Source organism: Haliaeetus leucocephalus, unplaced genomic scaffold, assembly GCF_000737465.1.
Source record: "Haliaeetus leucocephalus isolate CR32 unplaced genomic scaffold, Haliaeetus_leucocephalus-4.0 Scaffold646, whole genome shotgun sequence".
In the NCBI taxonomy this organism is placed as follows: domain Eukaryota; kingdom Metazoa; phylum Chordata; class Aves; order Accipitriformes; family Accipitridae; genus Haliaeetus; species Haliaeetus leucocephalus.
The window spans coordinates 3,667,071-3,681,997 of record NW_010973082.1 but is presented as its reverse complement, the minus strand read 5'-3'; the positions used below and the strand labels follow the sequence as shown (position 1 = coordinate 3,681,997).

At 37.0% G+C, this 14,927-nt stretch overlaps 1 protein-coding gene across 2 annotated transcripts in view; it reads right to left on the bottom strand.

Annotated features, from left to right (window-relative positions):
• Positions 1 to 2,129: 2,129 nt before the first annotated feature.
• Positions 2,130 to 14,927, bottom strand: part of SMURF2 (SMAD specific E3 ubiquitin protein ligase 2) — a 58,711-nt gene continuing 45,913 nt past the window's right edge. For both annotated transcript variants that reach the window (XM_010578619.1, XM_010578620.1), the window contains 9 exons: positions 11,166 to 11,376; positions 9,517 to 9,620; positions 7,868 to 7,982; positions 7,232 to 7,410; positions 6,616 to 6,753; positions 6,263 to 6,383; positions 4,642 to 4,843; positions 2,699 to 2,774; positions 2,130 to 2,404 (listed from right to left, as the gene is read on the bottom strand). In XM_010578619.1, the coding sequence (XP_010576921.1) occupies positions 2,305 to 2,404; positions 2,699 to 2,774; positions 4,642 to 4,843; positions 6,263 to 6,383; positions 6,616 to 6,753; positions 7,232 to 7,410; positions 7,868 to 7,982; positions 9,517 to 9,620; positions 11,166 to 11,376 (1,246 nt within the window). In that variant the 3' untranslated portion in view covers positions 2,130 to 2,304. The remainder of the gene's footprint in view (positions 2,405 to 2,698; positions 2,775 to 4,641; positions 4,844 to 6,262; positions 6,384 to 6,615; positions 6,754 to 7,231; positions 7,411 to 7,867; positions 7,983 to 9,516; positions 9,621 to 11,165; positions 11,377 to 14,927) is intronic.

Below are 14,927 nucleotides of genomic sequence, written 5' to 3'. Positions count from 1 at the left end.
ATAGAATCATTCCTCAGTGGCTGGTAAGTGAGGACACTGAAGTATGGATTTTTAGTCTTTAAACCAAAAAAACCCACTTATACAGCACTGGAGCATCTATCCTGTGAACAGTGGTCAGAAGAACCTGTCTCTGTAAAGTCTCTGGAAATAGTAATTCACATCATACCTCAAAACTTGCAGGGGGGTGAGAAGAGGTCTTTGGGAGTGTCTAAAGCAGTGGTCCCAACCACAGGCAGCAGTACTAAGAAACACACTGGGCAACAACCTACTTCCTACTTTGTTCTCCCAAGCAACCTGGACAGATGTAGTGGTAGCTTCTCTGGTAACAGTATTATCTGAAAGCCGTGAGTTAGGGATCCCAACTGTAGACACAAAGGTACCAGCCATTTTACATGAGTGCAACAGTCCCTTGAAATGAAGAAAAAAAGGGTCTGATATATTTCAAACCTGGCTGTCAAAGTAAGTTTCTTGGCTTTATGTTTACATCCCTAAGTAGCCTCATCTCTGCAGCCAGCTCAGAATGGGAAGTAAGTCTCTTAGAAAAAACCTTCCAGCAACAGCTGTACAAAAAAAAATAAAAATCACATGAACATGTGGATTTGGCTCACCAGATTCTTACCACAATTCTACAAAAGTAGTCCATTGCCCACTATTCTAATACACAACATCCAGTAGTAGTTTACTCACTGTGGCAGTCAGATTTGGCAGAACAAAATTAAGTTCAAGCTCCATAGAACAGACAGAAAATTAGCTAGTTCACTGTGTGACTTACACTGCAAAAATGGAACAGCTCTTTACATCCCATTCTTATAGCATTTTCAATACCCTTGACTTTCTTCTCATTGGCAGTGTAAAAATAGTGCAGATTTGATGATTAACTGTAACCTAAGTTAAAAAAAACACAACACTGATTGGAAAAAAACACTACTTACTCCAAATATTTTCACCGCTGAGAGGAGAATGCCACCATCTCTTAAGCAGACTGATTTATCTACACACCACGAGCAGATCATACAGATCTTAACTGAAAATTTCCAAACTAACTTCAAAGTTCAGTTCCCTCTACTGGTAGTGCATTTTATTCCCCTTTGAAGAGATCAACCCATGTTATAATTCATATATATACTTACTTCCATCCCTACAATCAATAAATTATGTGCTTGTAAAACCTCATTTTCAAAGCACATTACACATATTTCACTTAATACACCATTTTTCCTTAGTTGTAACTTAAACCCACATGTCACGAGCAGCTAGACAAAGATTACAACATGTTTTACCTGATAAATCTTTAGCATCAAGAAATATATAATGTGATTTGGCTGCATTCAAACAAACTTTGGTTGACTGGACAGGATGGGTTCTGAAACGAACTGCTGACAGGCTTCTGCTGTCAAATATCACCTCATCAGCATGCTTAAAAAGTTGAAAAATGCAGTGTTTCAATTTAAAGTCAAAAGCAACAAAAAATACTCTTGACAGACTTGTTAGAAAAATGCTGTTTTAAAAAAATCAAAACTTCTACTGTTCATTAAAAAAGGTCTATTCCACATGTTAACACAAGTACTGTACCAAATACAGTATGTGTCACTCACACTAGAAATTTTGTTTAAGGAATCTGACAAATGATATAAATAAGACCCCAAAACATTGTATTTGTAATTCATGCTTGAAAAATATAAAAAAGCCCCCTGTGGTAACATTTACGTTGAATTTACATTGCAGAATATAATGTTTTTACTATAAGAAAATGCAGTTAACATGTAAGTGGCTTTAATTAAAAAGATTAATGATTCTTTCAGCCAATTTTATGCGAAGTTAGAATAATCCAAAATATTTTTTCCAAAAATAGCAGGTATAGATGCTGTTCAGTATCATACATTTAAAACAGGCTGAAACGTGACTTGTACCGACTGCTGAAGTTGTGTCTTGGTATCTGAGAATAGAAATCAGGTAGGCAAATATAATAGATTACCTTTTACAAAAATAGTAGTAGTCTTTAAGTATAGAATACTGCTTAACTGTTGAAATGTAGGAAAAGTCAGCATTCTGTATGTTCAAGATATTAGTTTTTAATAGCAGCTGAATGATCCTATGGCAGGAACCACAGAACCTATTTTCTTGAAATAAAAAAAAAAAAAAAAAAAATTAAAAAAAAGTCCAAAGTTGTCCTTTCCCTCCCAGTGTCCTAGTGTAGAAAAGGGAAAGTTTCCTGTATTTCAAGCATCTCTTGAGTCTTGGCTGAGGGAAGGGCTTTCTGGCTGATAGGAGTATAAATAGAGTCTCAGGTAAGCCTGTGAAGGGTCATTCCACAGCAAACCCACATGTTTCTTCAATGGCAGTTAGCAGCTTCTCGTATAGCTTGTCATAGCTTTCGTAAGGAGGAATGTCTATTCGGTTAAAGCTGTGTGGACAGAAGGCAGAAAAGTTTCAGCTGTCTGGAACTTCAGGCATCACCTAGCAAAGTTCTCTTACACTTCATTTAATGTACTTGAAATGATGACAAAGCAATACTTAACAAGGCCAACAGAACTTCATATAAATAAAAGCAATCTCTAGTTTTCACACCTTTATGACTCTGTAATAGATAGCATTTGTTACGTCAGAAAAGGGGGCGGGGGGGAAGACTGCTCAAAATATAGAGACAGCAAATTGGTCTTATTCTATATATCACAACAGAGACCCAAAAAAGTCTTACCAGGTATGAGCTTTCGGCAAATTGTTAGTGCTGGCATCAATCTGGTGTATTGTAAATAGTCGTGGGCCTGCAGCACCTGAAAATCCAGAAAAGATCTCTACTACTACTGTACTGCATAATATGAAATGTCTTTGTTGCACTGCAACAACAAAAAATATAACTAAAACCATAAAAAAAGAGAAGCTATGCACAAGGAAAGCAGAAATCATAAACAGGCAGGAAAAAAATTAGAACAAACAGCACCTATCAGACAGATTCCTCCCCTCCACCCACACACGATAACCATGCAGCTATTTAAACCACTGAGAGATAAACAAGAACAAAGCATTGATAAGGAAGAATAAAACGCCTGTTTTACACAGTGTACGATATAATTCTAACAGTTTTGAATTTAAGTTCTCTCACCATTCCTGGGGAACAAAACTTAGGCAGCTGTATCTGTCCTCATTTTGTAACAGGTCTTAAGTAGTGGCCAATTCCATTCAAATTCAATAGAGGAGTCACAATACCGACTTCTTAAAATTTTATTAATCTGACTATATAGAGATCCCCTTAATCTCTCTGCTAAAGAAAAAAGACTGCAGCACAGCAATCTTTTAGACTTAGTATACATTGAAGATTTCACAAAGGACAGAAGAGGTTATAAATGCCCTAACCTTAGCAAAACTGGAATTCTTGCCTGAGTAGAGAGACATTAAAGAACATAATCCACAGCGTCAGTGTTTCTCATGGGGACTCTCTGCTGTTAAATAAGAATGTGAGCTTGTTGTGCTGTGTTAGTAGTACAACTCAGTCTAAAACATGACAATCTTCACGTTCAAATCTGTAGGAAAGCAGGCTTCATCTGCTCACAGAAATACTTGTTTTACTAGTACAGTCATACTAAAACTTGCAGTGCAGATGACATTAAAGTGGCATTACTTCCATTACCATCCTCCAGACAGCTCAGTCCATTACAGTAACAGTATGCAAATCAATAGTAAGGTTAGTTACTTGTAACTGTTCTGAGGTGGTTAACAGTTACACAGTTTGCCTAAACAAGACCCTCCACCCTTTGCAATATTATTTAAATGCTTATCACTTAAAAGTACCATACTTGGCTTAAAGTAACTAGAGCCTTAAAAAACCCTCAATATTCCTGAGCTTCTAAAGCTCCTGAACACTTTAGAGCTCAAGAATGGAGGAAAAAGAAAATGAGGGCTTCTCCATTATCCCTTCGTTATCAGATAGAAGACATTTCTACAGCAACTGGCTTTTGTACATAGCAGCTGTTATCATAGCATTTGTGTTCTGCTGGAGTCTTCTACCTGTTAAAATGGCTTATGGTCAATGTTTCCCCCGGGCAGTTTTCTCTCATCTTGTGAGAGGGTAAAATAGAATAACTACTGTGTTCACAAAGCAGCATGGGTTGCAGCCAAAGCTGCTACAACAGAGACCCAGAGCTTCAACTGAAGTTCAGAAGACATGTCAGTAATTAAGGTGATCGTTTCTGATGCCTGTGCTGCCTGTGATTATGTCACTCTTACAGTAAGAGTAGTCAGCGTTACGATGCGATTCTGACAGCAGAGGCACAAGAACACTGCATGTTGGTGTTTTCTGGTCTCAGAGCTGTACAGGTGATGAGGGCTTGTAAAAGATAGAAATTAAAGAACAGGCCTCTAGGAAAACCAGGAGGAGAACCCCACTAAGATCTCCACTGATGCGAACTTCTTGCCAGAGAAGGAAGCACATAACTGAAACAAAAGAGCCATTTACAGCTGAATACCAAGGTAATAAACACACACAAAAGACTATTTGTGATTGTTATTCATCAGACCGTTAAAAATCACACTTAAAAAGTCACATTGCAGCCAACCAGCCTCATTTTCAGCTAACGTTTCTGTGATGTGTCCTATTGCTTCCTCCAAGCACAGGCATTTGCAGTTACTTCTGGAGAAACTTACCTTGTAATGCCTTGAAGCCCTGCAGAGGCACTCTGGATGAGCCAGTCACAAACTGGAGAAGTCGCGCTCTCCTCTCTTCATCAAAAAACTCCACAGCTTTCCAGAACCATTTCACGATGTTGCTGTCTGGGGTACAGTGTTTTAACCTCGTATTTGCCTTCCAGTCATTAACATCGATTTTTCCCAGTCCACAAATGATGAGCTGTAAATTTAAAATATAATCAAATATTTCATCATTGGTAAACATAAAAATTGTTTGGGAGCTAGCCAAATGATGAATAACTGAATTTGAAAAAATGACAGATTTTATACCAAAGGCAAATTATAACCTCTCACTAATCTTAAGCACTGCAGAAGTATAACTTTTTTTTTTTAAATCTTACCTTTGTACACAATGGCCTCAATTCAAATTAAAAAAAATTAAAATCAACCGGTCCATAAGCTTATACAAAAGTGTCTTGACCTGTCAATTAAATAACAGAAGACAGATTCTACCCATGTGTGAAAGTGCATGCATAAGTCACATTTGAACTCTATTTCTTTCCAGAGTGTAGCTGAGGGTGTGGTTTGGCCAGGCCAACTCTGGACCCTCAAAAGTAATCTTGTTCTTGTCATACAACACATCAATACAAATCAGACTTCTCTCCTGATGAAGAGCTTTCAGGGCTTCTAAAATAGAGATCCACAACGCATCAGTTTAAGCTCAACAGGAATATGATTACGAAGACATTTTCTAGTGAGTAAGAATACTGGATCTTCCCCTTTCTTATTCTGCATCCACAAAATTATTCTAGGCTAACAGGATGGCTGGCTCACTGCTGTTGAGTGAGAATATTCAGGATAAAAGAAAAGCAATCACTGACATTCTAGTACAGTGAACAGAATAATTTACCTTGTGGCCATTTTATATGGCAAAAACCTCAGCTCCACAGCTAACAGACTGTATATTAGATTTCAGTTTTAAAACAAGCTTGGGATCTATGGGATTTGCCTTGAGAGGATATTGTTTGGATGCCAATCTCGACATTTTGTAGCACATTTGTCAGTGACAGCGCCAGACAGCACCTTTCCTTACACTGTATTTACAGGGCCAATTTAGTCTGGCATAACTCAGCTCTGCAAAACCACATAGCTGCCTGACACCAAAGTCAGTGCAGCGCACTGGAAGGGCTGGGAGCAAGCGGTGGGAGGTGGAAGGGAGTGACAGCCTATTTTCCTGGCAGCACTGAATTAATATTGTGAAACTGTACCATGAGAAATATGCACCACCACCTCTGCTGGAGTAACTCTCTCTGAAACAATCTGAGATCACTGCAGATACTTCTCAGTAGGTTCAGCTGGGTTTTCAGGTATAGGAGAGGGTCTCCTTTCCTACCACTTCTGCAGTTGCTATGAAATGTTGCCTGGAGAAACCCTCTCGTAGCTCTCAGTGGAAGGTACACGCAGTCTTAGTGACTGCGTGACCTGGTAACCTCTTATACTAACTGTATTTCTTGCAATAGCGCACCTGCAAACCCCTAAAGCACCGGGGATACAACTTCGCACCTTACTCAGTCTCAGAAGAATGCCTCAGGCTTTTATTGTTACACTTGACGACATAACGTAACATTAGTGGACTGACCTCTAACTCTTTCTCATCAAATGTCTTCAGCAGATGTTGTGGGATTACTTCATTAAATCCCTTCTGTAGGGCCAGAAACTGAGCTTCAATTCCTCGTAAAAATCGCCAGTTTACATAAAGTCTGCAAGCAAGTGCAAATTGGTTTTGTGAAAGGTGTATTCAAATACCATAGACCTGCAATTTATCCAGCCAAAAAAAAAAATGGCCTTACTGACAGGAATACACACAACACCACCACTGCACTACTACTCTTAGAAAAAAAACCAACATAGCACTGTCAATTACATCAAATAAGTAAAAGTTCCTCCCCACCACAGGAAATATAAAAAACTTTGGAAAAGGTATTCATGTACCTGACATACTCCTTTTTGTTTTCCTCTGTCACGGGGATGCTTTTGCCGTTGGGTTTCAGTTCATGTTGAATAATTTCCCCGTATGCATTGTGTTCTACACAAAACGTATGATCCAAGACTCCTGTGATATCATTCTCACTGGTGGAAAGAAATAAGCAAGTGACTCAGCAAAAACATATTCTACAAACATATTACAGGCATAATATATCTGACAGACATCACAATTTAGTTTTTCAATAGCATTTCAAATTACTGCTTGGAAGCAAAAGGTGAACATACATTTTTACTATGTTATATTTTAAAACCATTATCAAAGTTTCAATGTTCTATTTTAAAAACATGTTACTGTTAAAAATAGGCAAAATAAATAAATTGAAATTTATGAACCGAGCACTTTACAGTTCACTAATCATTTATCTCCCCTCCCTGACCCCCAAATTTGAATACCTTGAGCATGTTAAGCCTTAAAGAAGCTGAACTGTACAAGAAAGATTTCTTAAATCTGCCTGAGCAGATCAAAATACACTTCATTTCTTTTCAACTGGATTTAGGAACATTATCACGTATTAACCGAGACAGAATTCTAACATTGTGAAATATAATACACAATACATACAGTATCCAGACTAAGCTGTTATGCAGATCAGGGTCAACCAATTCCATATCATCCAAAGTAATTGGCTTCCCTAGCAACTGCTTATAGAAAGGCAACGTGAAGCCCCCATCAATATAGTGTCCGTGAAACACAGCCATCCCCATTATCCGTCCAACAAAATGGAAATATGATAAGTGTTCCTAGAATAGAAAGAAGAGACCAAGCCATTCAGCTAACTAAGACCTCCAGGTTATATCTGCTGAATATGAAATAATATTTCAATACAAAGAAAAGAAAAAAAAAAACCAACACCAACCCCAAAACCCAAAACCCTATCCAGAGCTTTCTGTTTTGTTTGTTTTTATACACAGCGAATTGAGTGTATTGCTTCCCATCCAGAAGTCTTACTGCTAAGAATCAAAATAAACTTAATTTCTCCCAAAGGAAACATAAATTTGACATCTTACAGAAAATTAAGAACACATTTCAGAAGTTTCTTTGATCAGTACTAAAAACAAATTATCATATTATTGCACAAATTCAGTCTCTAGCAACACTAATGTGAGAATTAGGTTCCTAAGTCTAGAACACACTCCATATGTATTTATTTTTTAATCACAAAATGATCTTTTACAAAACTCATGTTACCAGTCATACCGGGTTGACTGCAGAGTCTGGGTTGATTTGCAGTGTATAGATATCATCTCGGGAATATTGGAAGAGACCATAATATGGATTCAGCATTTCATGTGACAATAGGTAGAGCCACTCCCTGAAGAAAATAAAATAATTTATTGTGTACTTTAGACAAATGCATTCCAACACTGAGAATCTTTTCAAAATAGTATGATTTTTTTAATCCTACTGTTAAACATAAATGTGAAGGAAGTTATCTCTGAACATGCTTAGATAAGGCTGAAACCAGAATTATTTTTACTGGCTCAATAACTGCACAGCACCTGACAGCTGATGTATTTCCCAGCCTTCCAAGATTTTTCTCCAGGTTACTTATTTCCAAGAGAGTTTCTGACTATGATTCTCCATCATCCATTACACGCTAAGGACAAGACACTACGTATTCTATTGACTATACTACCGATTTGTTCAATTTGAGGCTTTTAATATAAACCGTCTTCAGGTAATGGATATATTTAATTAAAGTTTTAATCACATGTTCACAAATCAGTAAATAATGGTCTAAGAATTGCAAAAACTGTAACACTTTCTAGTTTGGTCTTCCTGTATTCATGTATGGAAGATAGCAAAGGCTCCATGGCGTACAGACTAGAAACAAAACCCACGCTGAAAAATACTAGCAGATACTTTGAAAAATAGTGCACAATAGCATCTGTAACTTCTTTATTTTAAATGCTATTATCATCAAACAATTAATAGTAGTTGATTCAACAAGACTGTTTTACTAGTTATGGCTAATTAGCATGTTAAAATATTTAGGAACGGATGAAGTGAAAACTCTACTGGCCATTTGCAAACTCATGAAGACGCACGCAACGTAACAGCCTAGGTTCCAGCGGTTACTTGCCACACACCAACTACAGATGCAGAAGGGATGTTTGGGAACATTGTCTTTACTTTGAAATGAATACTAATGGTAAAAAAATGCAATTCAATGCAAACAATGAATACTCCTAAATGAGTCACACTCATTTAGAGAGAGTAGATCCACATGCCAGAGGTGGGGAATATGTTCAGTGAAGTAAACCAGCATCTGTGCAACTGGCCAATAAAATTCCTAACACTGTTTTAAAATGTGAAGAACATCTTCATACAATCAATAAATGCCACTTTTTATAAGCAAGAAAAAAATAAGCTCAGACTATTGACAGGCTTAAGTTGCATACTAACTGCTAGTTTTTAACATTTTGCTTCAAACAGTAGTGACAACTTGCAATAAAGCTTATTTTTGATCAAAGTTCTGCCACAAAGCCAAGTATTTAGTGGTATAAATTCTCAGATACCCAAGCTTTACTAACCAAAGAAAAATATGGTAATTTCAACAGATACCAAAAGCCTGTCTCACATATATAATAGATGTCTGATGCGATCTGTAACATGCATTTTGATTTATTTCCAATAAATGAGGGTTATTTTGATGCAGTTTTTCCTTTAAAAGACTATCTGAAAATACATATTCTTCTGACATACAATGTGTTACAGAAATAAATATAAATAAGAATAATGTAAAAAAGAAACAGAGTTGATACTAGGCTGGCTTAGGATTCAAAGCACAAGTGTAGTTGGTGGGGCTGGGGTGCGGGGGAAGAAACAGAGGACCGACTGTTTACCTGGCAACACCTCCATAATCAAGGCCTTCCTCACCACGAAATTTTATCATTAATCGTTTCCACAGGTCTTTTGGCCTCATCTTCATCACTTGCCTGTAGGACTCCTGTAAACACATAACACTTTCTTTTATTAACTGCTATTTACAGACAAGAAGCTACAACTGTTTATTAGAAATGAAGGAGGTCTCAGACTCCAAGTCCGAAGGAGATACCATTAAAGGGGATACTATTTTCCTAGATACTAACCAGTTTCTCAAATCACAGACTGTTACTTAGTTTTCTACAAATATAACAACACTTGTCAAATAAAACAGATACGTGAGAACCACCACCTTCTGTTAAATTGCCAGAGGTGTACAGTGATCGGAACATTCTCTCTCTCATTCTCACATAACTTATAAAAAATTAAAATTTGTGTCAGTAAACTCCTTTTGTTTCACGTAAAGGCTCACAATTTTTGTAGTCTGAAAAGCCAACAGTGGAGCTTCTACTCTGGGTATAACACATGTGCAAACCTTCAAGAAGCATCTCAAGAACAGAAGCATCAATGCCATCCCAGTAAATCTACAGAACTATTCCTATATTGGTAAGACTTCACCAAGAAAATGCAAAAAGAAAGCTGAAAGAGGCAAAACAAATGCTAATTTAAAAAAAGGAATTAAACCCAAATTTTCTAGTTTTTATTTATGTCCAGTATGGGTGCTCTGAGCTTTGGCTTTGCAGAACAGAAAAGGTGGGTGTGCCTGGGACCCAACATACTCGACTTAGTTTTCAGAACAAGAACATAGTAATTTTCACTTCTGTACAGCAGCCTTTCCTCCCTTTCTTTAGTTGATTATGACCCAATTTGACTGTCTCCAAAGGGAAGACCAACACAAATTTTTCTTTGCTGGGAAAAACTGTGACAACACAGTGGGTCTATCAAGTTTGTGGGTGGGGTAAAAATGCAACGGGGATGGGCGGGATGGGTGATAAAGTTCTCAAGAAGACAGACTGTTCTCCAGAAAAAGCCAATGAATTATAACTGTGTTTAATCTATTCTGCTGAATTATGTCACAAAATAAAACGCAGATATCCCACTGTGGGCATCTCTGGTCATTCAGAAGCCTAGACAATTCATAAAATTGGTCTGATTCTGGGAAGAAAAAAAAAAGAAGAAAAAACCCCCCATCAACCAGAATTCAGATAAATGCTCAGTAATCCAAACTCCAAAGATGAATGCTGTTCAACAGTAATTTTACTTAAGTTACAATAGATCAAAGATCACTAGTAATTGTTTGGTTTTCAATTTGTAACATTCCCTCTGTAACAGACATTAATATTCAAGGATGAAGTGAGACCGTATCTCCAAATACATGAAGTGCTTGGACTCCTTCCTCAGTCCCTGCCACAGTCTGTACATCTCCAGCCACAGGGAATGCTTTCCTCATTTTTCTTTTTCACTACAGGGTAAATACATCTACTTTAAGTACACAACTGTTCTTAACATCCCCTTGAAATACTTCCTCTTCCCATTTGCCACCGGTAAAATTCCAGCTTTAACTCCAGACTTCAAGATTTCATCTAACTGAATGACTTCTTTAGACAGTTGTGAACAACCCTCCTCCCCTTCCCTCAATGTTAAGAAATGGGTCAAATTCTCAAATTACCTCAAAAATCTCTTCCCTGGAGACCTCAATACGACAATGGCCAGCTTGAGGTTGCTGCTGTGACAGCTCTTGCCTCAGGATCTTGAGTTTCTGCACTAGGTCTCGCTTGTACCTTGGCACAGTCAGACACTCTGCCTCATCTGGAAGCTGACACAGGGACACTACCTGCTGCTGCTGCTGGTGTTGCTGATCTTTAAGTTGATTCTGGCGGCTAGAAACAAACACAGCTGTTTGCAGATATTCAAGTCATACATCCCCTGTTTTCTTGAGACTTTTCTTAAAGGTTAAGTCTTTGTGACTAAGCTACTTTCAATTTACTATGATTATTAGTGTGATTACGGTAAAAATGTTCGGGTCCAGTAAAAAATAAATTCAGAGATTTTATCCTGACTGAAGACATACACTTCTGTCTTTCTTGGCAACTATCAGTTGTTTTTAGGGTTTGTTATTTCTATTAGTACTACTCTACAAAGTATGTAAAAGGTTATAGCACTATATAATAAGGTATTATCCATACAATTTTACTGCTAAGCTGCTGACACTGAATTTCTCAGATACCATTTCCCTATTTCCTTTGCATGTTTTGCCTTCCTCCATTTTAAAATTCAGGGATCTGCCAAACACTATGCCTCTAATCTACAGTCAATACCATAGTCTGTTTTAAATGGCTTGCCTGAAAAAGAGTAAGCTTACAAAAAGATGTTTGTACTGGCAGCTTGGCAAGGACCTTGTCCCTTGTACCTGGCCTAGTCTGGACCACAGGAATGTGGGAGTTCACATGTAACTAATTGGCACAGATAAATAAGTATTTTTACTAGCAATTCTAAAAGATTTTGTAAACCTAACTTCTTACTAGGAAAAGTAAATTAATTGTGTTGCAGAGATGTTCTCTCTTGTGTCATAAGTGGATATTTTTATAGCTTTTTAGTATGGCATTTCCAAACAACACAGGATAAAAGCTGTATTTTACCTAAACCATGAGAAGAATATCTCTGTGTGGAACACATGAGAATACCCTAAATTTAATGGATAAATAAGAAAGGTTACAATTCAGAATGTTTTCCAGTGGAATGTTAATAAATTGGGTTTTTTTCAACATCAAAGACCAAAAAATATTACATGGAACCAAACACAGTTTTAATATATTTTAAAATTTCAACCTGTTGTCCGTTTTGAAATGAGGTCTACTAGAAGGCTCTCCTGACCAGCCAAATTCACCTCCAGCAGGCTTTTACCACAGGAACACTCAAAATTAGCAATTAAAAAAGGAGTGGGGGTGTTCCCAGTTTGCCTTGTGGTTCTGACAGCTATTCTGTTATTTGCAAACCTTCTATTTCAAGCAATTTTGCACAACCGACCCTTAAAGGAAACCAACACCAGGTGACCAGGAAATCTTTATCAGTAGTCTTACAAGCCTAACATTTAGAAACCCCTGCAATAGCACACATTTTAGATCACTTCAGCAATAACTCAAAGCTTAATATTAATAATAATACCTCTTTACTCCTGGGCTCTAAGGAGGGAATAATGCACAGAAATCCTACTTCGTTACTGGGATGCAGAAATTCAGACATTAGCTTAATCAATTTTTGTTTGTTTCACTGTGTTTTGTTGTTTGCTTCTGTTTTTTTCATGGTTTGGTTTTGTTTTGTTTTAAATAAGGCTACCTTAACTTTATTCTCAAGCTGATCCCATTAGTCTTACAATAAACTACAGTTATTTTAAGTCATTCCTGAGAAACCAAGTCAGGACAATAGTTTAGAGACACACACTCAATGTGGTTCCAGAATATGGCTCTGTCATTTGTGCTATGTGCATGGTAATTTCTTTCACCTGTGATTAGTTTTAAATATGAATCTCACTTAAACTGTATTTCCTTGATATACAAATTAAAGCAAAATCTTTGTTCTATCTTCGGAACTTTCTAATCCCAAAAGGATGAGCATCTGAAAAAATATTCCTTGTACATGCCTACCAGAGAAGGTTGTAATTATGAATGTATGCTCACTTTAGTATATACTACCTTTAAGAGTAAAAAAGACAGTCCCCTAAACACAAAGCTAGTCAATGTCAGTCTTAAAGAAAATGTAATCTCTGAAATGAGCATGAACTTAAGATCTATGCATCAAATTAAACCAATCTAAAATAGGGCAGTACTAGGAGGAGAAAAATAAAATGTCATCCTCCATATTAGACTAAAAATAATCAGTGCAGTATTAGCTAAACAATCTGCAGTGCTTAAAGTAATTAAATTTAATTTCTTAGTTTGTTTTCACAGCTGAATGACTAGGCTTGATTCTGTACAGTGCTTTAAGGATATAGCTAAGTACTTTTCAGGTGCCATAACTATCAAAACCTATCACAAACTCTTGGCCAATACTTTAAAACAGAACTGTGTAACAAGTTTGATTATTTTTATAACTTATAATGTCATCACTGGAAGAACAAACTGCTTTACTCAGCTCAATAGAAAAGTCAGTATCACTGAGACTAAACTTTTATTATGCCTTTGAACCTAAAACACTATCACACCCATCCCACCCAAATACTAAACTTATTTGTCAGATAATTTACAAAATGACAGGCCTAAGGCAAACTAGGTTGTTTGTTTTTGGTTTTTTTTTGGGGGGTGGGTGGGTGGTTTTTTTTAAAGAACAAATAAGGAGGTGGGCTTAAGGGGGTGGGGAGAAGCTTTCACATATCCTGTTTGGTGCAATAAAAGAATAAACACCAGAGAAGATTTATCAGGCAGCAGACTTTGCTGATGACACTGTCGGTTGAATTTCTGAAATCCTTCCCTAATGAAAGACAGATGTACAAATGAAAACCTTAAGCACACTGTAACAGTACTTTAAACTTAAAGAAATGCAAAATGGTTCTCTGATTCTGGAACTTGAAAGTCAAATTGGATTTTCCACATAACAAAGCTAGCTATGTATTTGTCCTCCACAATACATGTAGAACTAGCCACTATGACCCTACTGCCATTTAAAAATAAACCTACCTGTGAAGGACAGTTTTTCAAATATAGTCCAGTTAACTGAATTTTCTACAGTTTAAGAATTGCACTGCTGTAGCTAAGAGGGTCTGAAGTTTTTCTGCAGGTAAAATATCTACACCTGAATTAATTTAACGAACTTTTCTGTGTTTCAAACACGAACCTGTTCCTCCACTGGCAACTTTTTTTCAAGATCATGTTCATTTGAAACTACCAATCTAAATTCAGCTAGAATTAGTACCGATTTCTTTGTTTTAAATTAAAAAAAAAAAAAAAAGAATCAAAATTGTCTGGATGATGGGAGCTTACAGAAATTCTGTAATATACATGTAGATAACCAATGATTTCTCTAAACGAAATACATATTATTTGTCAATAATTAGACTCTTCCCTCTCTTGGGGTGTGTTAAGTTCAAATGTATATTGGGCAGACAAAGGCTAGCCAGCTTTTATGTATTACACAAAAGATATGTTGACCTCCTGGATATTCTTTCCATTCCTCGGTTTTGTCTTTTCAGTGTTTGTCCCATTATTCTTTTCTTCAGCTCTTCTTCCCAATGCTTCACTTCCTTAAAAGGACTATTCCTCCTACTTACTCCTTGCCCAGGGCTGCATAGCTTTCTATCTAACCAACTCTTCATTGTTTCTTCCACTTAGCACCTACTCAATACTTTACCGGTGTTTCCCAAGAGTATTAAAAGGTGTTAATAGGAGAAACAATACAAACTCCCAAACAGCTTGGGGGGGGGGGGGGGGGGACTTTT